Source organism: Panicum virgatum, chromosome 8K, assembly GCF_016808335.1.
Source record: "Panicum virgatum strain AP13 chromosome 8K, P.virgatum_v5, whole genome shotgun sequence".
Lineage (NCBI taxonomy): Eukaryota > Viridiplantae > Streptophyta > Magnoliopsida > Poales > Poaceae > Panicum > Panicum virgatum.
In genome coordinates this window covers 11,424,372-11,442,252 of record NC_053143.1, presented here as the reverse complement: position 1 = coordinate 11,442,252, position 17,881 = coordinate 11,424,372, and the positions used below count along the sequence as shown (strand labels likewise).

General features: G+C 44.5%; 2 protein-coding genes across 2 annotated transcripts; both read left to right on the top strand.

Annotated features, from left to right (window-relative positions):
- The first annotated feature begins 1,154 nt into the window (after window positions 1-1,154).
- Window positions 1,155-2,173, top strand: LOC120643930 (dirigent protein 5-like). Its single transcript, XM_039920449.1, has one exon. It carries the CDS (start codon window positions 1,305-1,307, stop codon window positions 1,923-1,925), a length of 621 nt encoding a protein of 206 aa, XP_039776383.1. The 5' UTR covers window positions 1,155-1,304; the 3' UTR covers window positions 1,926-2,173.
- Window positions 2,174-11,811: 9,638 nt separating this feature from the next.
- On the top strand, window positions 11,812-17,080 carry LOC120645440. Its single transcript, XM_039922223.1, has 2 exons — window positions 11,812-11,865; window positions 16,628-17,080. Exons 1-2 carry the CDS (start codon window positions 11,812-11,814, stop codon window positions 17,078-17,080), a joined length of 507 nt encoding a protein of 168 aa, XP_039778157.1.
- Window positions 17,081-17,881: the final 801 nt, after the last annotated feature.

Sequence of the window (17,881 nt, the reverse complement as noted above, 5' to 3'; positions counted from 1 at the left end):
CTTGGAAGGGGAGGGGAAGCACTGGAGCGGCGGGTCCATGATGGACTGGAGCTCGCCGGAGAAGAAAGGAAGAGCGGCGGTGGTGTGCCAGAAATTTGGCTCGGCCGGGCTTTAAATAGGTGTTGACGCTCCTTAGCGCCCCCGATTTGTATACCGCAAGCGCACGGTTCGTGTAGCTTTTCCCTTAGAGTATTCCCCCAAGGTTTATCAATCCACAGAACCAAAGATACAAGAAACAATCTACTAGCATAGAAATTCCTTTGTGTTGAGATGGTGAAAAACGAATCTAATCTACTAAAAATGACAAACACCGAAGGTAGCAAGAGAAAGTTAGAGATAACCAATCTAGATCACCTAGATCACCACTTTGTTTTTTTAAATGCTAGTATGTTGCTAGTAGTGTGTGGGCAATCATCTCCGATCTCTGTAACGTTCAGATGGTGGGTGCTAATTTTGTGAGTGTGGCTATGGTGGTTGCAGCAGGAAAAACATGCACTAATCAACATGGTACTCCAATTCTGCAACTTTGTGGAATGTCCGGAAACTAAGGAACCTTTATGATCTTTCAGGAGGTAGCTAGTCTTGTCGGATGTGAAGATGTGCTGTGCAAGATGCTGAACATGTTGAGACGATGGGAGGGGCTCGGCAGAAGTCACGGTTATTGGAGCTGATCGTGGAGAAGCTGCCTGGATGCCAAGACAAAGGAGCCACTGATGCTGATAGGATGGGTCAACAATCAACAGCAAACTCTAATGCAGAGCCTGGGCCCTGGGAGATCCTTCGTCGAGGTCTGGCGCAAGCAGCACCAGTGATGCGAGCTCTGAGAGTACTGCTCTTATGAGCGATCGAGAACCAAAGTGTGATGAACAGCGGGCACGCTCAGAAAACACAAAAATCTAGCTAGATCAACTTGTGACATTTTACTTCTTGGAAGCTACACTTGACAGCGAAATCATACCTAACACGCATATACACGCAAAGTACAAACAGATATGTGACTGCACCAACCGTGCATATATTAATCTAAATTATGACTCTCCATCCATCCATTTCCCGGCCAACACTTCACCTGAATGTTTCGTCCCAAAAAAGAAAAAAAACCTTCACATCAGTGTACTAGCTCCTCATTCTCTTCTATAAATAAGCGTAGGCGCATGCATGCTCTAAGAGTCCAAGTCAAGAACACAAGAGCCAGCTGCTCAACGTGTAGCTCTCTACAGCCAGCAGCTACCAGCTCTTATCGACCAAATTAAAAGAATTGCCGTTGCCTTATATTGATAGATCGATCGATTTAACTAATAACAATGCAGGGCCTCAGTATGATGAAGCAGCAGCAGCTCAGCAGCTTGTTGGTCGCCGTTGCTGCTGTCTTGCTGCTAGGCCTCGCCGGAGCCGCGCACGGCGGCGGCAGGAAGAAGCTCATCGTCTCCCGCAGCGAGGACGAGCCGTGCAAGAAGATGACGGTGTACTACCACGACATCCTCTACAGCGGCAACAACACCGCCAACGCGACGTCGGCGGCGGTGACCAAGCCGGCGGCGGCGCTGAGCTTGTCGCACTGGAAGAACGGCACCTTCTTCGGCCTGCTGGTGGTGTTCGACGACCTGGTGACGGAGGAGCAGGCGCTGTCGTCGGAGCCGGTGGCGCGCGCGCAGGGCTTCTACTTCTACGACAAGAAGGAGCAGTACAACGCGTGGATGGCCTTCTCCCTCGTCTTCAACTCGACGGCGTACACGGGCACCCTCAACCTCATGGGCGCCGACCTCATGTACGAGAAGACGAGGGACATCTCCGTCGTCGGCGGCACCGGGGACTTCTTCATGTCGCGCGGCGTCGCCACGCTGAGCCTCGTCGCCTACGAGGGTACCGTCTACTTCCGCCTCAAGATGGACATCAAGCTCTACGAGTGCTACGTCGCCGCCTGATCAGACCATGCATTATTATATTGTTGCTTCACATGCGTACACATCTATCGTAAGGAAAAAAAAAACAAGATTGCTTAGCTAGCTTGTCTTCGTTTTTTTCAATACATGCATGTTTACTTTTTTTTTTGAGGGTCTGCATGTTTACTTATAAGCACGGGCGCTTTGTTTTAATGGATTGTATATGGGTACTTGTATCGACTCTATGCACTCTTATATAAGAGTCATTAATAAAACTTTCTTTATCAAAAGAATGGATGTTTTTGTATTATTCCAACTAATTAAGAAGCATATGTAGAATAGTTCACTAAAGAATATGTGAAGTTTCCTAGCTAGTATCTCATTGTGGGATTGGAACGGGCGACTAGAACTAGAGGGGGTGAATGAGAGTCTTAAAAAATTCTCCAAAACACTAACTCAAATTCACTGTCCAAAAATCCTCTCTTCTAATTGTCAAAATGACACGAGTCAACTGGTGACACGTTCCCAGGATTAGGAAATCTTAAGGCACAGCGCAAGCAACGCGTAAAGTCTGCAGAGAAAATCTTGTACCAAAAGAAAATCAAAAGCTATCTCCAAGAAATCCTAACTAAGTATGCAAAGATAGACTAATTAAAACTAGCTAAATTAGCAAGCTAAGAATAAAAAGAAAAGGAGAGCCGAAACTAGTTTACACAAAAGCTAACAAAACAAGTGACTAACAAGATTAAATACTACTTAATTAATCTAAGAACAAAGAAAAGTGCACGCAGAAAATAAAAGGGAGAGAAGGAAATTGCTCAGTGTGCTTGGTCCCTCCTGGGCTGTGCGTGCTTGGCCAGGAGCCGGCCGTGCCAGCAGCGGCCCTTCGTGGGCTACCTGTTCTCGGCCTTCTGGCACCAGCCGCAGATGGGCTGTGCAGTGCCGCCCTGCTGGGCTGTGTGCCCCACCTGGCCTGCGTCCTCGCGCTGGGCGGGCCCGCTTGGCCGTGCCAGGCCCCACACACAGCCAGGAAGCCAGCGCTCGAGCGCCGGGGTGCGGTTAATCATCGCTTCAGGCGACACCCAACCACCACCTGAAAATATAATTTTAGATGGGCCCAACCCAATAATAAATATGCACGGACTATTTTCGGACTGTTTGGACCTATGCTGCTGGCTAAATCGATGCATGCACGTAGAAGTGAACAACAATAGTGATATCATCCACATGTATGCAAATTCGGAATTAAAAAAGTTATAACTATTAAACTGAACATCCAGATTAAATTTGGATTGTACCATTATCTTTTTTATGACAAGATCTTCAAAATAAGACCACACTTGCTTATATTTGCCCGATATTTTTAAAAAATATTTTTTAATACTAAATAATTAATTTTGGATCCTGGGAACAAATAATTTATCAACACGAACAAAAAATTATTTTTACGAACAAAAAACTAAATGTAATGAACAAATAATAATACATTGTGAATAAAATATTACCCATCACGAACATTTGATTGTATAGTATAAATAATGAAAAATAAATATTACCAACAAATGAGTCAATATTACCGAACAATTAAATCTACAACACGAACAAATCAGTTACACACAAAATAAAGAATTTTACATAAAGATAAATACATGTACAATGAAAAAATAAATTAGCATATAAAAAATATGTATAAATTACTACAAATAAAAGAAAGAAATAGAAATAAATAAATAAACACATCGTGATAGAGAATTTGATGGAAGAAAATGAACAAAACTGTAAAGGAAAGAAATAGAAAAGAAGAGGAAAAGAGAAGCAGAAAGGAAAGGATAACAAAAAATACAATAGGAATGATTAGCGTTCATGCGAAGCGAAGGAAGAAAACAAAGTAAAAACTATAATCAAAGAAATAGTAAGAAAGAAACGCAAAGGAGAAAAAAAAAGGGTCAACAATGCATAACAAATCTACTTCTGCTGCAGCGTACATGGGTTAGTGCGTCAGCATCACTAATAGGGGCGGAGCCACAGGCCCTGGCATACCCTGCGGCCCGACGAGTGCAGGCAGGGTCGCGACTCCCCCTCGCCTCCCTTGATCAGCGCGAGCGGCGGCCGGTGGCCAGCGTCCATCTCGCCGTTCCCGTCCATCGAGCTACCCTGGCACCCTCCGTCTTGTTCTCTCATCAGACAAACGGTCCTTGCCTGGCGTCACCAGCCGCCCAGCGGTTTTGGTCTCTTGGACTGCTGCGATTTCTGAACATTCTTGCCTCCGCAATGAACCATCATTACCGATGTGGACATGTTAAATTTTACCGCATCTCTTTGTGATGGTTGTTTTAGCTTTTGTTAGATAGTACTTAGTACAGCTGGAGAATTTGTGATCTACATTCTGTGGGACCGAAGCCGGCGACCAGAGGGGGGGTGAATGGGAGCCGATCAAAAATTTCTTTCGAAATCGATCCGTCGGCCTATATCCCGAAAATCACCATAAGCCCTCAAACCTAAGATATGAGAGAATAGCTATGGACTAGCTATCTCTTTACAAAATGCCTTAGGAAGCTGCGCGGAAGCAAAAATAGGCAATTTGCAGAACTAAACTGCAGGGATCGGTCAGACCGGTTCAGGATACCGGTCAGACCGGTACGACACACCGGTCAGACCAGTCCTTTCCAGACAGCTCGAAAATCAACCTCCAAATGATGAATCTTGAGCAAACGATCTTCAAATCCAACGAAACTTGGAGGATACCTTCACAACTATTCCGTGAACATATCCCCAAGAGATCTTTCCCAGAAGATTAACGGATCGTGGGAAATTAAGGAAAGATCAAAGTGGATTGGGGTTTTCTCAAGAACTCAAGAACAGCAATTCGGGTGCACTCGTGATTCCAGGGGATTTAGCACTTGGCTAGAGAGATCAGAATCGCCACAAAGAGTCCAGCAAACCACGAATCAATAAACTTGTCTCCTCCAAACACTAAACACACCAAAAGAGGAGAATTCAAGTCCAAAGCACGAAAGAGGAGGGGGAGGACGAGAACTCAGCACACAAGAGTGAACTCATCAGATTCAAAAGCCCTGAGGGCACGAGGAGGATAGGGCCTCCTTTCCCAAACAAATCCAACACAAGATCTCAACAATCCATGGATTAAATCTACTCTAAAGAGAAGAACAGGGGAGAGGAACGCAGGGGCAGCGGCCTGGGAGATAGAACAATTCACGGACGAAATACAAAAGCCACCCCTAACCTAACACAAGTGAAGGGGTATTTATACCCGCGAGACCGGTCAGACCGGTGCGCTGGACCGGTTAGACCGGTTGGCCTGTAGCACCCCCTGTACATGATCTCATCCGACGTCCGAGGTTCTTTCTTCGAAACGAAGTCTTCTCCGCGATGCCGCCGTCTTGATGAAGATCCAGTCCGCGGTTTTGGAGGGTCCGCGAAACCCGGGTAGATGGCCGGTTTTGAGAAAACCGCCAAAACCTCACGCGCGGGAAGATTCCCTCCTCCACGTCGTGGCCCTAGACGCCGTTCCCGCCTCGGCCTTCTGACGGCCCTAGACGCCGCCCGACGCCCGTCACCTCCTCGCCCGCAGCGAGGCCCTAGACGTCGTCGACGCCCGTCGCCTCCGTCAGTCCCGAGACCGACGCCCGTGCCTCCACGACTCGGCGTCTTCAACCGCCGTCCGCCTCCTTGGTTTTGTGGCGCAAACCAAGAAACCCGCCTTCCGTCGCCGCTTGCGCCCTCGATCCAGGAGTGGATGCCACAGCTGCCGCCCGGTCCGAGCTCCGGTCCCGGCTGCCCTTCACCGCCGTCCACCGCACGGTCCATCAGCTACAGCACCTCCACGGCAGCTCCCCGTCGACATTCGACGCCCGTGTACCTGCAATCCAAAGACCAAGCGCACGATCACACCGCACGGTTGACAATTCACTCATCACAAGCAGGATTGAGTACTCAACATTCCTCACATTCTCCAAGATTAACAATGAGTTAAGAAGTTCAATATAATTCACTGCAAAAATATTTTTACTCTTAACGTAATCAGCATAAGTGATTTTATATTGCTAATTGTAATATCTTGTATAGAACTAGCTAGTCTGCATACTGAAAACTCTTTAATTGAACTTTGACCAGACAGGTGAACTACTTGAAGAACGGCTAATCTTTTGGATGATTGTATAATCTTATTCGTTGAGCCGGATCTTTTTTATAGATGACATAAACAATCAAGACTTTCATGGCTTTTAGAAAATGTAGACCAGACAATAAGTAGAGTGATCATCTTTACTCTTGAATAATTGTAGGTGTGTAAGCTTCATTAAGCATATTTTGGACTTAATATGTTTGAACTATTTGTATTGTCATTTATGCAACTTTTACCCTTAATTGTTGAACTTAAGACTTGGTATGTTATCTTTATTACGGTAAACTGAATTCCTCTTGACAAATTTTGAAATTGTTTGTTAATTTATATATGGACTATATGTAGTGGCATACCCTATGATAGAATCTTAGATCCGCCACTGATCACTATCGCACGCATGTGCTGCAAAGCGTTAGTAGTACAGAGTCTAATATTTTGGTAAACTCATGACACATGTTAAGGTCCAGAACCCAAGAACAGAATATTTTTTGCAGACTAATGACAAGAGTCAATGCCCAGTTGCACGAAAGCGTTATGAGCTGATTTTTTTGGCCTTCAGGCGATGGAACTTCAATTTATCACGCGAGCGATATATACTCCCTGCGCCGCTGAGCGCCACCTCCGGCCGCTGCCCCGGTCGTCGTTGCGCGTGCCACCGACCACTGCCGGCGTTGGAGGTGGCCACCTGCGCGTGGCGCGGGCGAGCGCTCCGTGTCACGTCCCTCGCTGGTCTCCTCACAAGCACTCGAACCCTGTGCCAGAATAGAGAAAAGCGAAGGCGAATGAACAAGAACAACTCCGGATCAAGAAACTCAAATTCCTCACCTAAACCACAACGAAACGAAACGGAGTGAAACTCGAGCCGTAGATTCACAACAACAAGGACTAGCTGTTCCATGAAGAAATTCGCAAAACGGTGGAGTAAAAACATGCGAATAAAAAATCGTACGAAAATACCTCCGAAAATCGTAGAAAAAGAAGAACGCGAAGAATAAGAGGACCAACACAATAATCACTCAGATCTTGACGCTGAAGGATAAAAAGAAGTTAAGGCCTCCATTCCCATCAAAATCTTAAACAAACCCTAACACGAAAATCACAAGAAAAAATGAGAATGATGGGAGCAGAAGAGAGATATAGATCCCAACTAGCCATGCCTCTCCACATATAAGGTCTCTCAGCGAATAACTAAAATGTCCCGAGGCTAATAACTACGATATATACCCACGCAGGGGCAAATGGTTTAGATTTTTGTCGAACCATCAGACCGAAACACCGCCTTCACGACTTTGCTTCGCCTCGACGTAAGTTTCACGACGGCGCCACGTTCCCTCCACCTCCGCCATCCGACCGCACCGCACCAGGCCTTGAAACCTGCCTCCGCCCGGTTTTAAGGCCCAAACCGGTAAACCAACCACCTCTGATGTCGACGTGTGTCCGGCCTTTGCCAAGTTTCGACGCCTTCATGTTTTTCGCGCTCCCGCCGCACGGGCAGCCTACTCGATCTTGCCATCGTCTTCCTGCTTGACTTGACCGACACCGTCTTCATCACCATCTCGCGCTCCATGTACTCTTGATTTTTAGTGCACCACGCGGACCGCCATGACTCTGCCCGGACTCCTCGAGTCCCTCAGTCCAAGGCTACTCGTGTTCGTCCTTCACCGCCCTTGGTCCATCGGCACGAACCTTTCGCTTTACCTTCACCGCATCCATTGACCATCACGTTGCATCCGGCGCTTGCACATCACGAGCCAAGTGACATCAAATTCACACCATGTTGTCAATCACTCGTCATCTAGGGTTGAGCACCATTGTCCTCACTCGTCAAAACACTGGAGAAAGTTACGAGTGTTCCATATATTTTACGTACACACCCAAGAGAAGACAAGCAATAAGCAACAAAAAGAAATTAGCCACCTAATAGACATAATCCCATTATAGTTTTATTTGCTAGATTTGAGTAGTACCATACAAATGCCAGATAGTAACAAGGTAGTCTAAAATTATAGGCTACACTTAATTATAATTTGTTGGTACTTAAATTAATTAAAAATTGTTGGATTAATTGGGCCTGGGAGCCTATTAATAAGTCAATTAGTCAAATAATTCTGAGGCCCATAGAAAATGGTGGTAGTTACATTAGTGGTTAAACCACCTTGAAAGTTGAGAGTCCCTAACCAACCTATAAGGTGGAGCCTTTTCACACCTGGTAACAAGGACAAGAAGGGATAGCATGATGCCACACACACGCGCACGCCTCGCCTCGCTCAGCTCGACCGAGCTGATGTTTTACATTTTTTTGTTGATGACTAGTAACTGACGCTGATTGATGGTTCTAAGTGACCAGTAACTGTAACACTGATGATGTCTAGGCGGAGGTTGTTGCAATCTTTTGATGGCTGTAAGTGACTAGTAATTGTAACTGACGGATCTTTTGATGGCTGTAAGTGACTGTAGCTGACGATTAGTCACTAACTGATGTCTATTATGGCAGAGGTTACTGGTAACTGTTGATTAATGGCTATCATTGCTGCAATCTGGGTGCCCAAAATCCTACCAAGCGCTATATATACTGCCTCTCCTCTCCTCTTGCATGCGCGCGAACACACTCTACACTTCAGTGTTGTTGATGTGCTTTTGCATCTCCATTCTGGTATGTCTGGGCGCACAGACTTGCTGGAAGAGCAGGTCTTCGAAGCTTCGTCCTCTCCAAGACTCTGCACCAAGTTGAGGGCGATCAAATCTTTCTAGAGCGCATCAGTGCGATTGCTCGTAGTTGTGAATGACTACTTCGACTACCTCCTAGCAATGCCATTGCATTGTGATCACCTGCACGACATCAACTCTGATCGGCTACATCGAACAGGCTTGACTAGCAATATCGAGTAATGGTGTATCTGGTTCCCTCGGAACTAGCCCTGCTTCTGGGTACTTTCTGAACTTCATGTTCATATTTATTGTTTTCATTACAAGCACTTTTGGTCATGCTCCTGTTTATGCTATCATAACTGTCATGATTTATCTCATATTTTGAATTAAAATGAACCGCATTTTGCTCATATTTCTAACAGAAATAGCACAACATAATTCAAACCACAATGATATACTGTACATGTTCCATATAAGTCATATTTAGCATGTTTGCAATCATAAATATCAATTGTTGGGTAAAATGGTTAAATGCATAACCGTAACTCGAGTTATCTCGAGAATTAAACAGTTCCTAGTAAACTCAAGCAGAAAAGAAAACGAAGACTATGCATCATATAGAACACAACTCAACTCAATGAGATTTAGAACATTGTTGTCTCACCACAAGATCAAGAAAAAAGAAAGATAAAAGATAAAAGTTTCCCCATATAAACTTGTAACTACAAAATGTCAAAAAAATAAAAACACAATCATATCAACACCAACCAGTGGACAACAGATAATTAGATAAGTGATTCTGTACATATTAAGTCATAAGATAAATCATATCACAATGCGGCTCCGTGCTGCCATGCGCAGGTGCGATGCACTTAAGATCGCCTCCACCGGCGCGCGCAGAGGCCGGTCAGGAAGGAGCTCAAGCAGCTCGCCGCCGCCGTGGCGTGCGAGACCGCGAGGTGCGCGCGGTTTAGCCTAGCGTTGACAACATACGATGCGCCTGCGGAGCTCTAGATCATGAGGACCGTGGCCGAGGCCGTCAAGGATCCCCACGGTGGCACCGATGTCCTTTTTCTCGAAGGTTTGAACGTGTCATCTTGGGAAGATGCATGAGCTGGAGTGCATCAGCCTAGTGCATATCGAAGTCTCGGGAGAGAGTGGAAAGGCGCCAGGGAGAAGATAGAGAGATAGGGGAGAGAGAGGGATCTAATCCAAGAAGATAAGACTATGCAGGGGCATTTTTGCATATATTTGCCAATGAGATTCCACATGGCATGCCACGTCGGCTTTGGTTGCTTGCGTGACGCGTTTGGGACCTTGGATGGACCACTTAATACGGTTTAGGGATCGGACCCAAATAGATGATTTTAAAATTTAGGAATCTGGGTGAAACTGCGGGACAAGTTTGAGGACCTAGACTACAATTTACTCTATCTTTTATGTCATACAGAAATACAAATTTGTAGGGATGAATGTAAACCTATAAATAACATATTATTAAATTTACAAATACTTTTCTGTCTTACAAATATTTTGATTTAGGGGAACCAGTATAACATACCACAAATATCAAATTACAAAATTTTCAAATATTTTCTGTATGTCCTACAAATATACAGATTCAGGTGATGGGTACTGGTGTAACCACTATCGTACATGCAATGCAGGTCAATGGAAAATTCGATTTCAGTATGAGTAAAGGAACCTCGATCTATGCTATATTTGCAGGAAATCACTACTCCAGCACCCCTCATCACCGCCGGTTCATAAGGAGTATCACCAACGGTTCGGGAGGCGTTGGATTTATGTCGTTGGTGATAGTGGGGCTATCACCGCCGGTTCGTATCTGGAACCGTTGGTGATGGAGACATCAACACCGCCGGTTGAATACACGAACCGGCGGTGAAGACCTTTTTCCCATCAAAAAAATATTTTCATATAATAATATTGCATCATTTGTATAACGGTGTAAAACGGTGTAAAAATTCTCTTCTCATGAACAAAACAGGTTTTATGCGAGTTAAGGAAATAGATTATCATTCATTACCAGCTGAAACAAATATTTCACTGGCATAGAAGAAAATGGCATTCACTCCCCCAAACTGTTGAAGGACCATTAGCCCGACTCCAACCTGACCACAAAGCTGGTTTGTCAGGAAACAACAGAAAAAACATGTTCCTGATAGGAAGAAAGACATATTAACGGTACTTACTGTAATGGCATGAATATAATCCTTCTGAAACAGGTCCAAAACCTTTGACTTTGGTAAATGCTGAAGCTTTTCTGTAAAATCCTGAATACCAAGATCACAGAATCATCAAGAGTTTTGTTTAATATACGGTTAAGTTGAATGTTTATATTTATTCTCAAGTAGGCAAGCATTTCATACTTTAATTTCTTCAGCTTTAGTTCTAAACTCGAAATAAGAGAGGTGTTTATCAACTTGGATGGTAATGGAACTAAATATTCATCAAAAAATTAGTACTTAAAGTAAAGCTACTAACCAGCCATCTAGGGGATTCAGGAGTCACAAGAAGGCCAACCAACTGCAGTAAACATGGTGCCACTCCTATAACAGGAAAGTTAAAATTTGTACATAATGGCATGGATTAAATTTCTTGGTACACTTGTGCATGTATTTGGAGTCGATACAGTTTAAGGAAAAAGGGGAGTCAGCTAAAAATTTGTACATAATGACATGTGGATGGCGTACCCTGCCGGCCCAACCGGTAGATAGCATGATTTTAGAAAGCCTTGCATCCAACGGGTAGCAACCGGAGCAATCAGTATTTTGAGCATCGATTTCAGAAGACAGAAGCTATGTAAATGCGTGAAACTAAAGCCTATTATTGTCACTGACAAGTAGTAGCAAGGGAATTCCAATCCACATTTCACAACAGAGCATACTGATACAATTTAGAAAGCAAGAAGGAACTGAATCCCGTACCGGTGTCTGGTTGGGCGCGAGCTGGAAGATGTAGTACATGAGCCCCGCCCAGACGCCGAAGATGAGCCCGGAAGTGGTCCAGTCGCTAAGCTTCCCACCTCCTCCTCTGCTACCACTCGCAATCCGTGCTGCTGCCGCTGCAGTCGCCGCCTCCCTCTTCTTCTTATCCAGGGGAGTTGAGGAGGCCATGGCGATGGCGATGGAGTGGAGCCAGGGGAGCGTGGGAGCAGGGAAGCGCGAGGTAGGTGGAGGATGAGGAGGCCATGGCGATGGCGATGGCGATGGCGGCGCGCGGTGGTGGCGCTGCGAGAAGCCGGCGAGGCGAGCCGACCGGCGCAGGGGAGGAGGAAAAAAATACCGGAGAGAGAGAGGGGGAGGGAGGGGAGAATGAAAAAAATAGGTGGAGAACACATCACCGCCGGGTCATATTACAATCCGGCGGTGATGCTTACGTATCACCGTCGGTTCGTAACACGACCCGGCGGTGATGCTCTCGTAAGCATCACCGCCGGGTCGTATTACGAACCGGCGGTGATACGTAAGCATCACCGCCGGGTCCATTTGGAACCGGCAGTGATAGACTATCACCGCCGGTTCGAAACAAACCGGCGGTGATGGGGCGTTGGCGATGATATATTCTGTAGTAGTGAATGAACATCAGTGGCAAAGGAGTTGGTGCTCTAATTGGTTCTGACAAATATGATGTAGCAAGGCAATGATCACCCTAAACTCTATTTCACATGTGGAACAAAAGTAAATCCATCTCGAAGGTTTCATTCTTCGATGAAGCCTCCAGTTTGTTATCAGAAGTACCTAGCTAGACTATTATATATAGTTGTCTGTGAAAACTAGAAATAGAATTTCTAGAGAACATAGTCATTTGCCAAGGCGTTTTGCCCTATTGTTTCTTCCATTGACATCAGTCTTTAGTCTACTCAGCTTGTTCAGCTGAGCATTAAAAATCTATCATGTGGGGAATCACTAGAGAGGTTCTTGTGCGTGCCCATTGATTTTAAAGTAAATTTGGAACTTACTATTCGGTTTGGAATGGCTAATTGGGTCAAACATACATCATTGTTTCATCCTCATATACTCCCTTCATTCCAAACTTGAGGTCATTTTGTCTTTTTGGTACATAACATTTTCTGTGCACTTAGATATAAACTATATCGAGAAACATAGTACAAATTATGTATATCTAGAAAAGGGAAATTGAACTATAATTTGGAGTGAAAGGAATAATAAATTAAAGATGATCCGACAAGGACAAAGGCCACATGTGGGAAGTCATCATTTTTATGGTCATCGAATCTGTCCCAAAAAAAAGAGTATAACTTCATATCTCACCATCAATAGAAAATCAATTGCCTTTTAGACGAAAGGCAGAATCTTGAACCTAGTTTGTGTATTGATTTTCATGGTTCAGTTCCTACATTCATTATTTCAAAACACTGTTAAATTTAATCAGTTTGATAATTTTCATTATTTCTTATCTGAAGAAAAAAAAGCTTTCTTCATAAGCTGGACTCATGGTAATTTACAATTGTTCACTTAATGTATTTTCTAAATGTTTCCTGCCATAATGATGGTTCAAGCTCTAGCATAAAGTTCCATTTATAGACTTATGTTGCCTGTAAAATCTGTCGACCTTTAGCATAAACTTTGCATTGGTTCCATGTAAAAGTCAGTTATGTTGGTGCAAGAAAGTTGAGATGTGGAAAAATATGTAGCTTGTTACATTAGAGAGGCATGGTCCTTTTCTTTCTACATCTAACTATCCCTCCGTCTTTAAATATAAATGTCATAAATTTAAGCTGGAGGGAATAGTATCTTTTCAAAAATAATGCAATACATAATATATATATATGTGTGTGTGTGTGTGTGTGTGTGTGTGTGTGTGTGTGTGTGTGTGTGTGTGTGTGTGTGTGTGTGTGTGTGTGTGTGTGTGTGTGTGTGTGTGTGTATATTATTTCAGTGAAACTATTGTTCTCTTTCTGAATGTTCTAAATCAGAAGAGGAGCTAACAATGTATTTCCAGTGTTTCAGCCAAATTGTCAAAATGATTGTTTACCAAGAAATGACGTTGCCTACGTACAACAACCATAACCGAAGACCTGAGTTGCGGCATGATCACAGAATGAAGGACCTGAGAACGCATAGGGTAATGAAATGGTACAGTTTTCGCTGGCAAATATCATCCAAACATCAGGGTGACCACGCAGTTCAGTAATTGTACCTATGGTATATATTGATTCTTTTTTTTTCTTTTTTGAAGCACAAGGCATCTTGGTTCTTGATGCGACTGATATTTCATCTAAGACCAGGTGTTCAACATTTATTTTATCATAAATCTCTCCGAGATCTTCTGACAAATAATTATGCTAATACTACATACCAAGGCTTTTTCAGAGGCTAACCTCGTTTTGCATCGAAGGCTAATTCATCAAAAACTGTTGATTCTTTTTCTTTACAAAATAACTATGAACCAAAAGGACGTTTCAAGGGTTCAGAAGATACCTGGGATTGCATGCATGGAAGGGACGATGTTCATCAAAATAGCGGATTCTACTTCTTTTTTCAAAAAAAAAAACCTGAACAAAATCAGAGGAAAAGTCATTACAGTAGCCAAATAAACCATGTGGTATTAAATACATTAACAATGTTCGTCGAAAAAAATACATTAAGAAACTAATGGAACAGAGGTGTTCTCCGAGGCATGCAATAGCAACATTCTCCGAGGCATTTAAATCGCAATATGCATGAGAGATAAGGAATGGTTTCTGAAATAAGCAAACTCAAATGGCCAGATAGAGAAAACAGGGCGGCAGTGAGGATGGAGCTAGCTCGACTCGACTAACGGCAGACGCTAGCCAGTGCATATCTTGGCGCAGGAGCTGTGAGAAGGGGCCAAGCTGAACATCGAGCTGTACGTACCTGTGCTCCACAGAACTGCAGCGGCGTGGCGACTGAGGCCGCGTGGTGGAGGATGCGATTCTTCTGCACGGCGAGGACCCCGACAGGGCCAGGATGCGAGCGTTGTTTTTTTCTCCATTTTTGGGCCGAAACTGTGCAGAGGCCGGCCTAGAGGGCTTGAGAACCTTCCAGAAGAATCCAGAACCAATAACCCCAGCGGCCACCGCCCACGGCCCACCGGGTTACACGTCATCGACAGCAGCGCGCGATCTCCAGTCTATCCACGTGGCGGCGGCGGCAGGTCGGCAGACGGCACGTGGCGGCGGCAGCAGGCCGGCACGCAGTAGCAGAAGTCTAGGGTTTTGTTGATGAAGCAAATTGCGGCAGCCCAAAACCCCACCGGCCGGCCACCGTGACTTGGGCGCCCCGCCTGCACTGCTGGCTCCAGCCCATGATGTCCTCCTTGCTCTGGCAGTGGCAGCAAACCCTGGCCGGATCCCCCAGCGCATGTGGCCGCAACGAGCGAGGCAAGGGCTGATGCAGCGAATCTAATTAAGATGCCAGCCCAAATTTAATTTAAACCAAGAAGAAACCAATCAAATAATATTTGAACCAAGAAGAAACCCCTTCAAATGAAATCCAAATGAGAAGGAAATTCGCACCTGGTACTCAGAAGCAAGTGGCGGCCAGCGGAGGGCTACGTGTCGTCCAGGACCCCTCGTGCCACGTCTTGGGCCTATATAAATATGCCACCTCTTCCGCGGATGAAGAGAAGGGCTCACAGCGGCGAGGGGAGCGAGAGGGAGCGGGCGGCGGCGACGACGACGCTGGGTGTGCGGCGGCGCTGAATCATCGTCTTGTTCCTCTGGTAAGTGACTTCTTCCTTGCCCACGAGATCTGAAGATTTGTCCCCTTTCTGTGTGAATCCAAAGGGAGCAATATCAGTTATTCCAAGCTGTTCCTTGTGAATTTCTTTTTTCCTTCGTATTTCCTTCAGCACGCCAAGCGCAACCTGAAAAACCTACAGTAATACGGAATGGGCATACGATTCTTCCTTCTGTTTCTTGTTAGTAATCCCTACTTTCTAAGATCTTGTTCGGTTTGAAGGCAATGGATGGGGATTAGGATATTAGATCCCTAACAAGTTAAAATACCCCTCAATCCCCTCCAATCTCCCTCAATCCTCATGTGAAAAGAATTAACAGAATAAGGTCCAAGAGACTTTTAGTTGATGGCTAGGGTTTAAGTCATGGGTCGTGTATACCTGACTTCATAGGGCCCTTTCGATTTGAAGGGGATTGGAGGGGTTGGAAGGGTTAAATTCCCAACAAATTAAAATCCCTGTTAATCCCCTCCAATCTTCCTTAATCCCCTTAGTGAGGGGATTAACCGAACAATACCTTATGGATAATCCTTTTGTTAATAGTTATTCGGTTAATTTATAAAACTTGTTTTTCTTTACATAGGGATCGGTTGTCTGATCCCCTTCATTCTAAGGAAATTTGTTTGAAGGTTATACAGTAAGGTTGTATCAATATATATAGGATTATATATTTTTTTATTTGATTTCTCTAACAACAAAAATATTTTAATATCATCCAATTCGAACTATTTACTTTGTTTAGTGTGCAGAAATGAATGTGAGCATCTCACACACTAGACTTATTAGTCATATAATTCAAGAAGAAAATTGTGCCTTTGTAGAGGGACAAATAAGAGAGTATGGCATATATAGTTTGCACAAACAGTCAAAATATGCATAATCCAGGGCCTGTTGCAAAGCTAGTGTATTACTTTTTGTTTCTTTTTAATTTATTTGCTGGCTTTTGTTCCTCTGATCCTGCTCTCATCATACATGTGGTGGGCAATCAACAACTTACATATGATGTTACTGTTCCATTGATCACAAAACATCTACTTAACATATAGGAACGTTGATTAAGAACAAAAGGGCTTCTTTTCTCATCCGATGTCATATAATCAGATGAACAGAGCAAATTGGACATTACTCCTACTTTTGTGCAATCACTTCGTATAAATTGTAGGTAACTATTATTATTATAAATTTAACCCTTATTTTTGTTTTTCAGCAAAGCTCAGTACGGGATACGATGGCGCCGCCAGGCAAGTGGTACGGCGCCCTACGCCAGCAGGTGCCGCATGGAAAGTGGATGGCATATGTCTACGACCTGAACCGGAAGGAGGCGATATGGCACAGCTTCTTCCACACAGCCGAGGAGGCCAAGCAGGCCCTTGACTTAACTGCGCTTGGCCTTCACGGCAACCGCACCAACCTCAACTTCTACGGTTCAGCAGCGCCGCCGCCGCCGATGTCCGGGGCTGCGGCTTTGGAATCTTATTGGCAACAGGGAGACGGTGCAGGGTACTCGCACCCAGGGTACATGCCCTGGCAGAGTGGTGGCAACAAGCGCGAGACGCAGGGCCCGGAGTACATATTCTGGCAGGGTGGTGACGACGAGGGCTTGAGTTCTCAGTTTTCAGAGTTCCATCACTGGCAGCATGGGAAGGGCCATTCGCGGTAGGCTTTATTTGGGATATATACAAGTTTCGGCATCATCAGTATGGGGGCCGGGTACAAGATTAGCGCTAAAAGAAGCTCTTTACATTGCCCTAAAAAACAATCTCTTTATGTAAAGAGTAGTGAGACCTCTTATTTTTGTTTGCTATTGGCAGCACATTTGGAGAGTTATTGATGAGTCCATGTTCTTGTATTATTATTTTGAATAAATATTTCGTCGACTCACATGAATGAACTTCATATGTAACATATTTATCATTTATTAAATTATGGCTGAAGCATTGCGTATATTACAATTTGAGTGAGTTGTTCTTCGTTGTGCCATTATTGTCCAAGTACCACATTTTTCATTGTGCTTGGAAATAAGATATTATTCTCTTAGTAACTTTGAGCCTTAAAACTACCAAAAAAAAAGCATAGAAAAGACATGGGATTATCTACAACTTTCTTCCCACAGCCCCAACTCGAAGAAAATCAAGCTTAAAACCTTCCCTCCCGAGCAAACAATGGGTTATCAAGAGGAGGAAGAATGTGTGGTCTCTCTGCTACTTTTGTCGGGCATTTTCAGAGACGGGTAAAGGGGTGACCCGCCCCTGAAAATGACATTTGTAGGGGCGGGTCACCCACTTGCTCACCCTTGAAAATACCCCCTGCACCTCTCTTTTTTTGTGCTGGGTGAGGAGATGATCCGCCCTTGAAAATAATTTTCCAGAGGCAGGTCTTTACTACAGCAGCCCCCCTACCTTTGTGGGAGAGTTACATTTTCACCCGCCCCTGGAAAAAAATCGAGGTATTCCTACCAATC

Coding starts and splice junctions, on each gene's coding strand:
- LOC120643930 (XM_039920449.1), top strand. CDS start 1,305: ATGCAGGGCCTCAGTATGATGAAGCAGCAGCAGCTCAGCAGCTTGTTG.
- LOC120645440 (XM_039922223.1), top strand. CDS start 11,812: ATGGCGATGGCGATGGAGTGGAGCCAGGGGAGCGTGGGAGCAGGGAAG. Junction 11,866..16,627: donor TGGGAGCAGGGAAGCGCGAG/GTAGGTGGAGGA, acceptor TTTGTTTTTCAG/CAAAGCTCAGTACGGGATAC.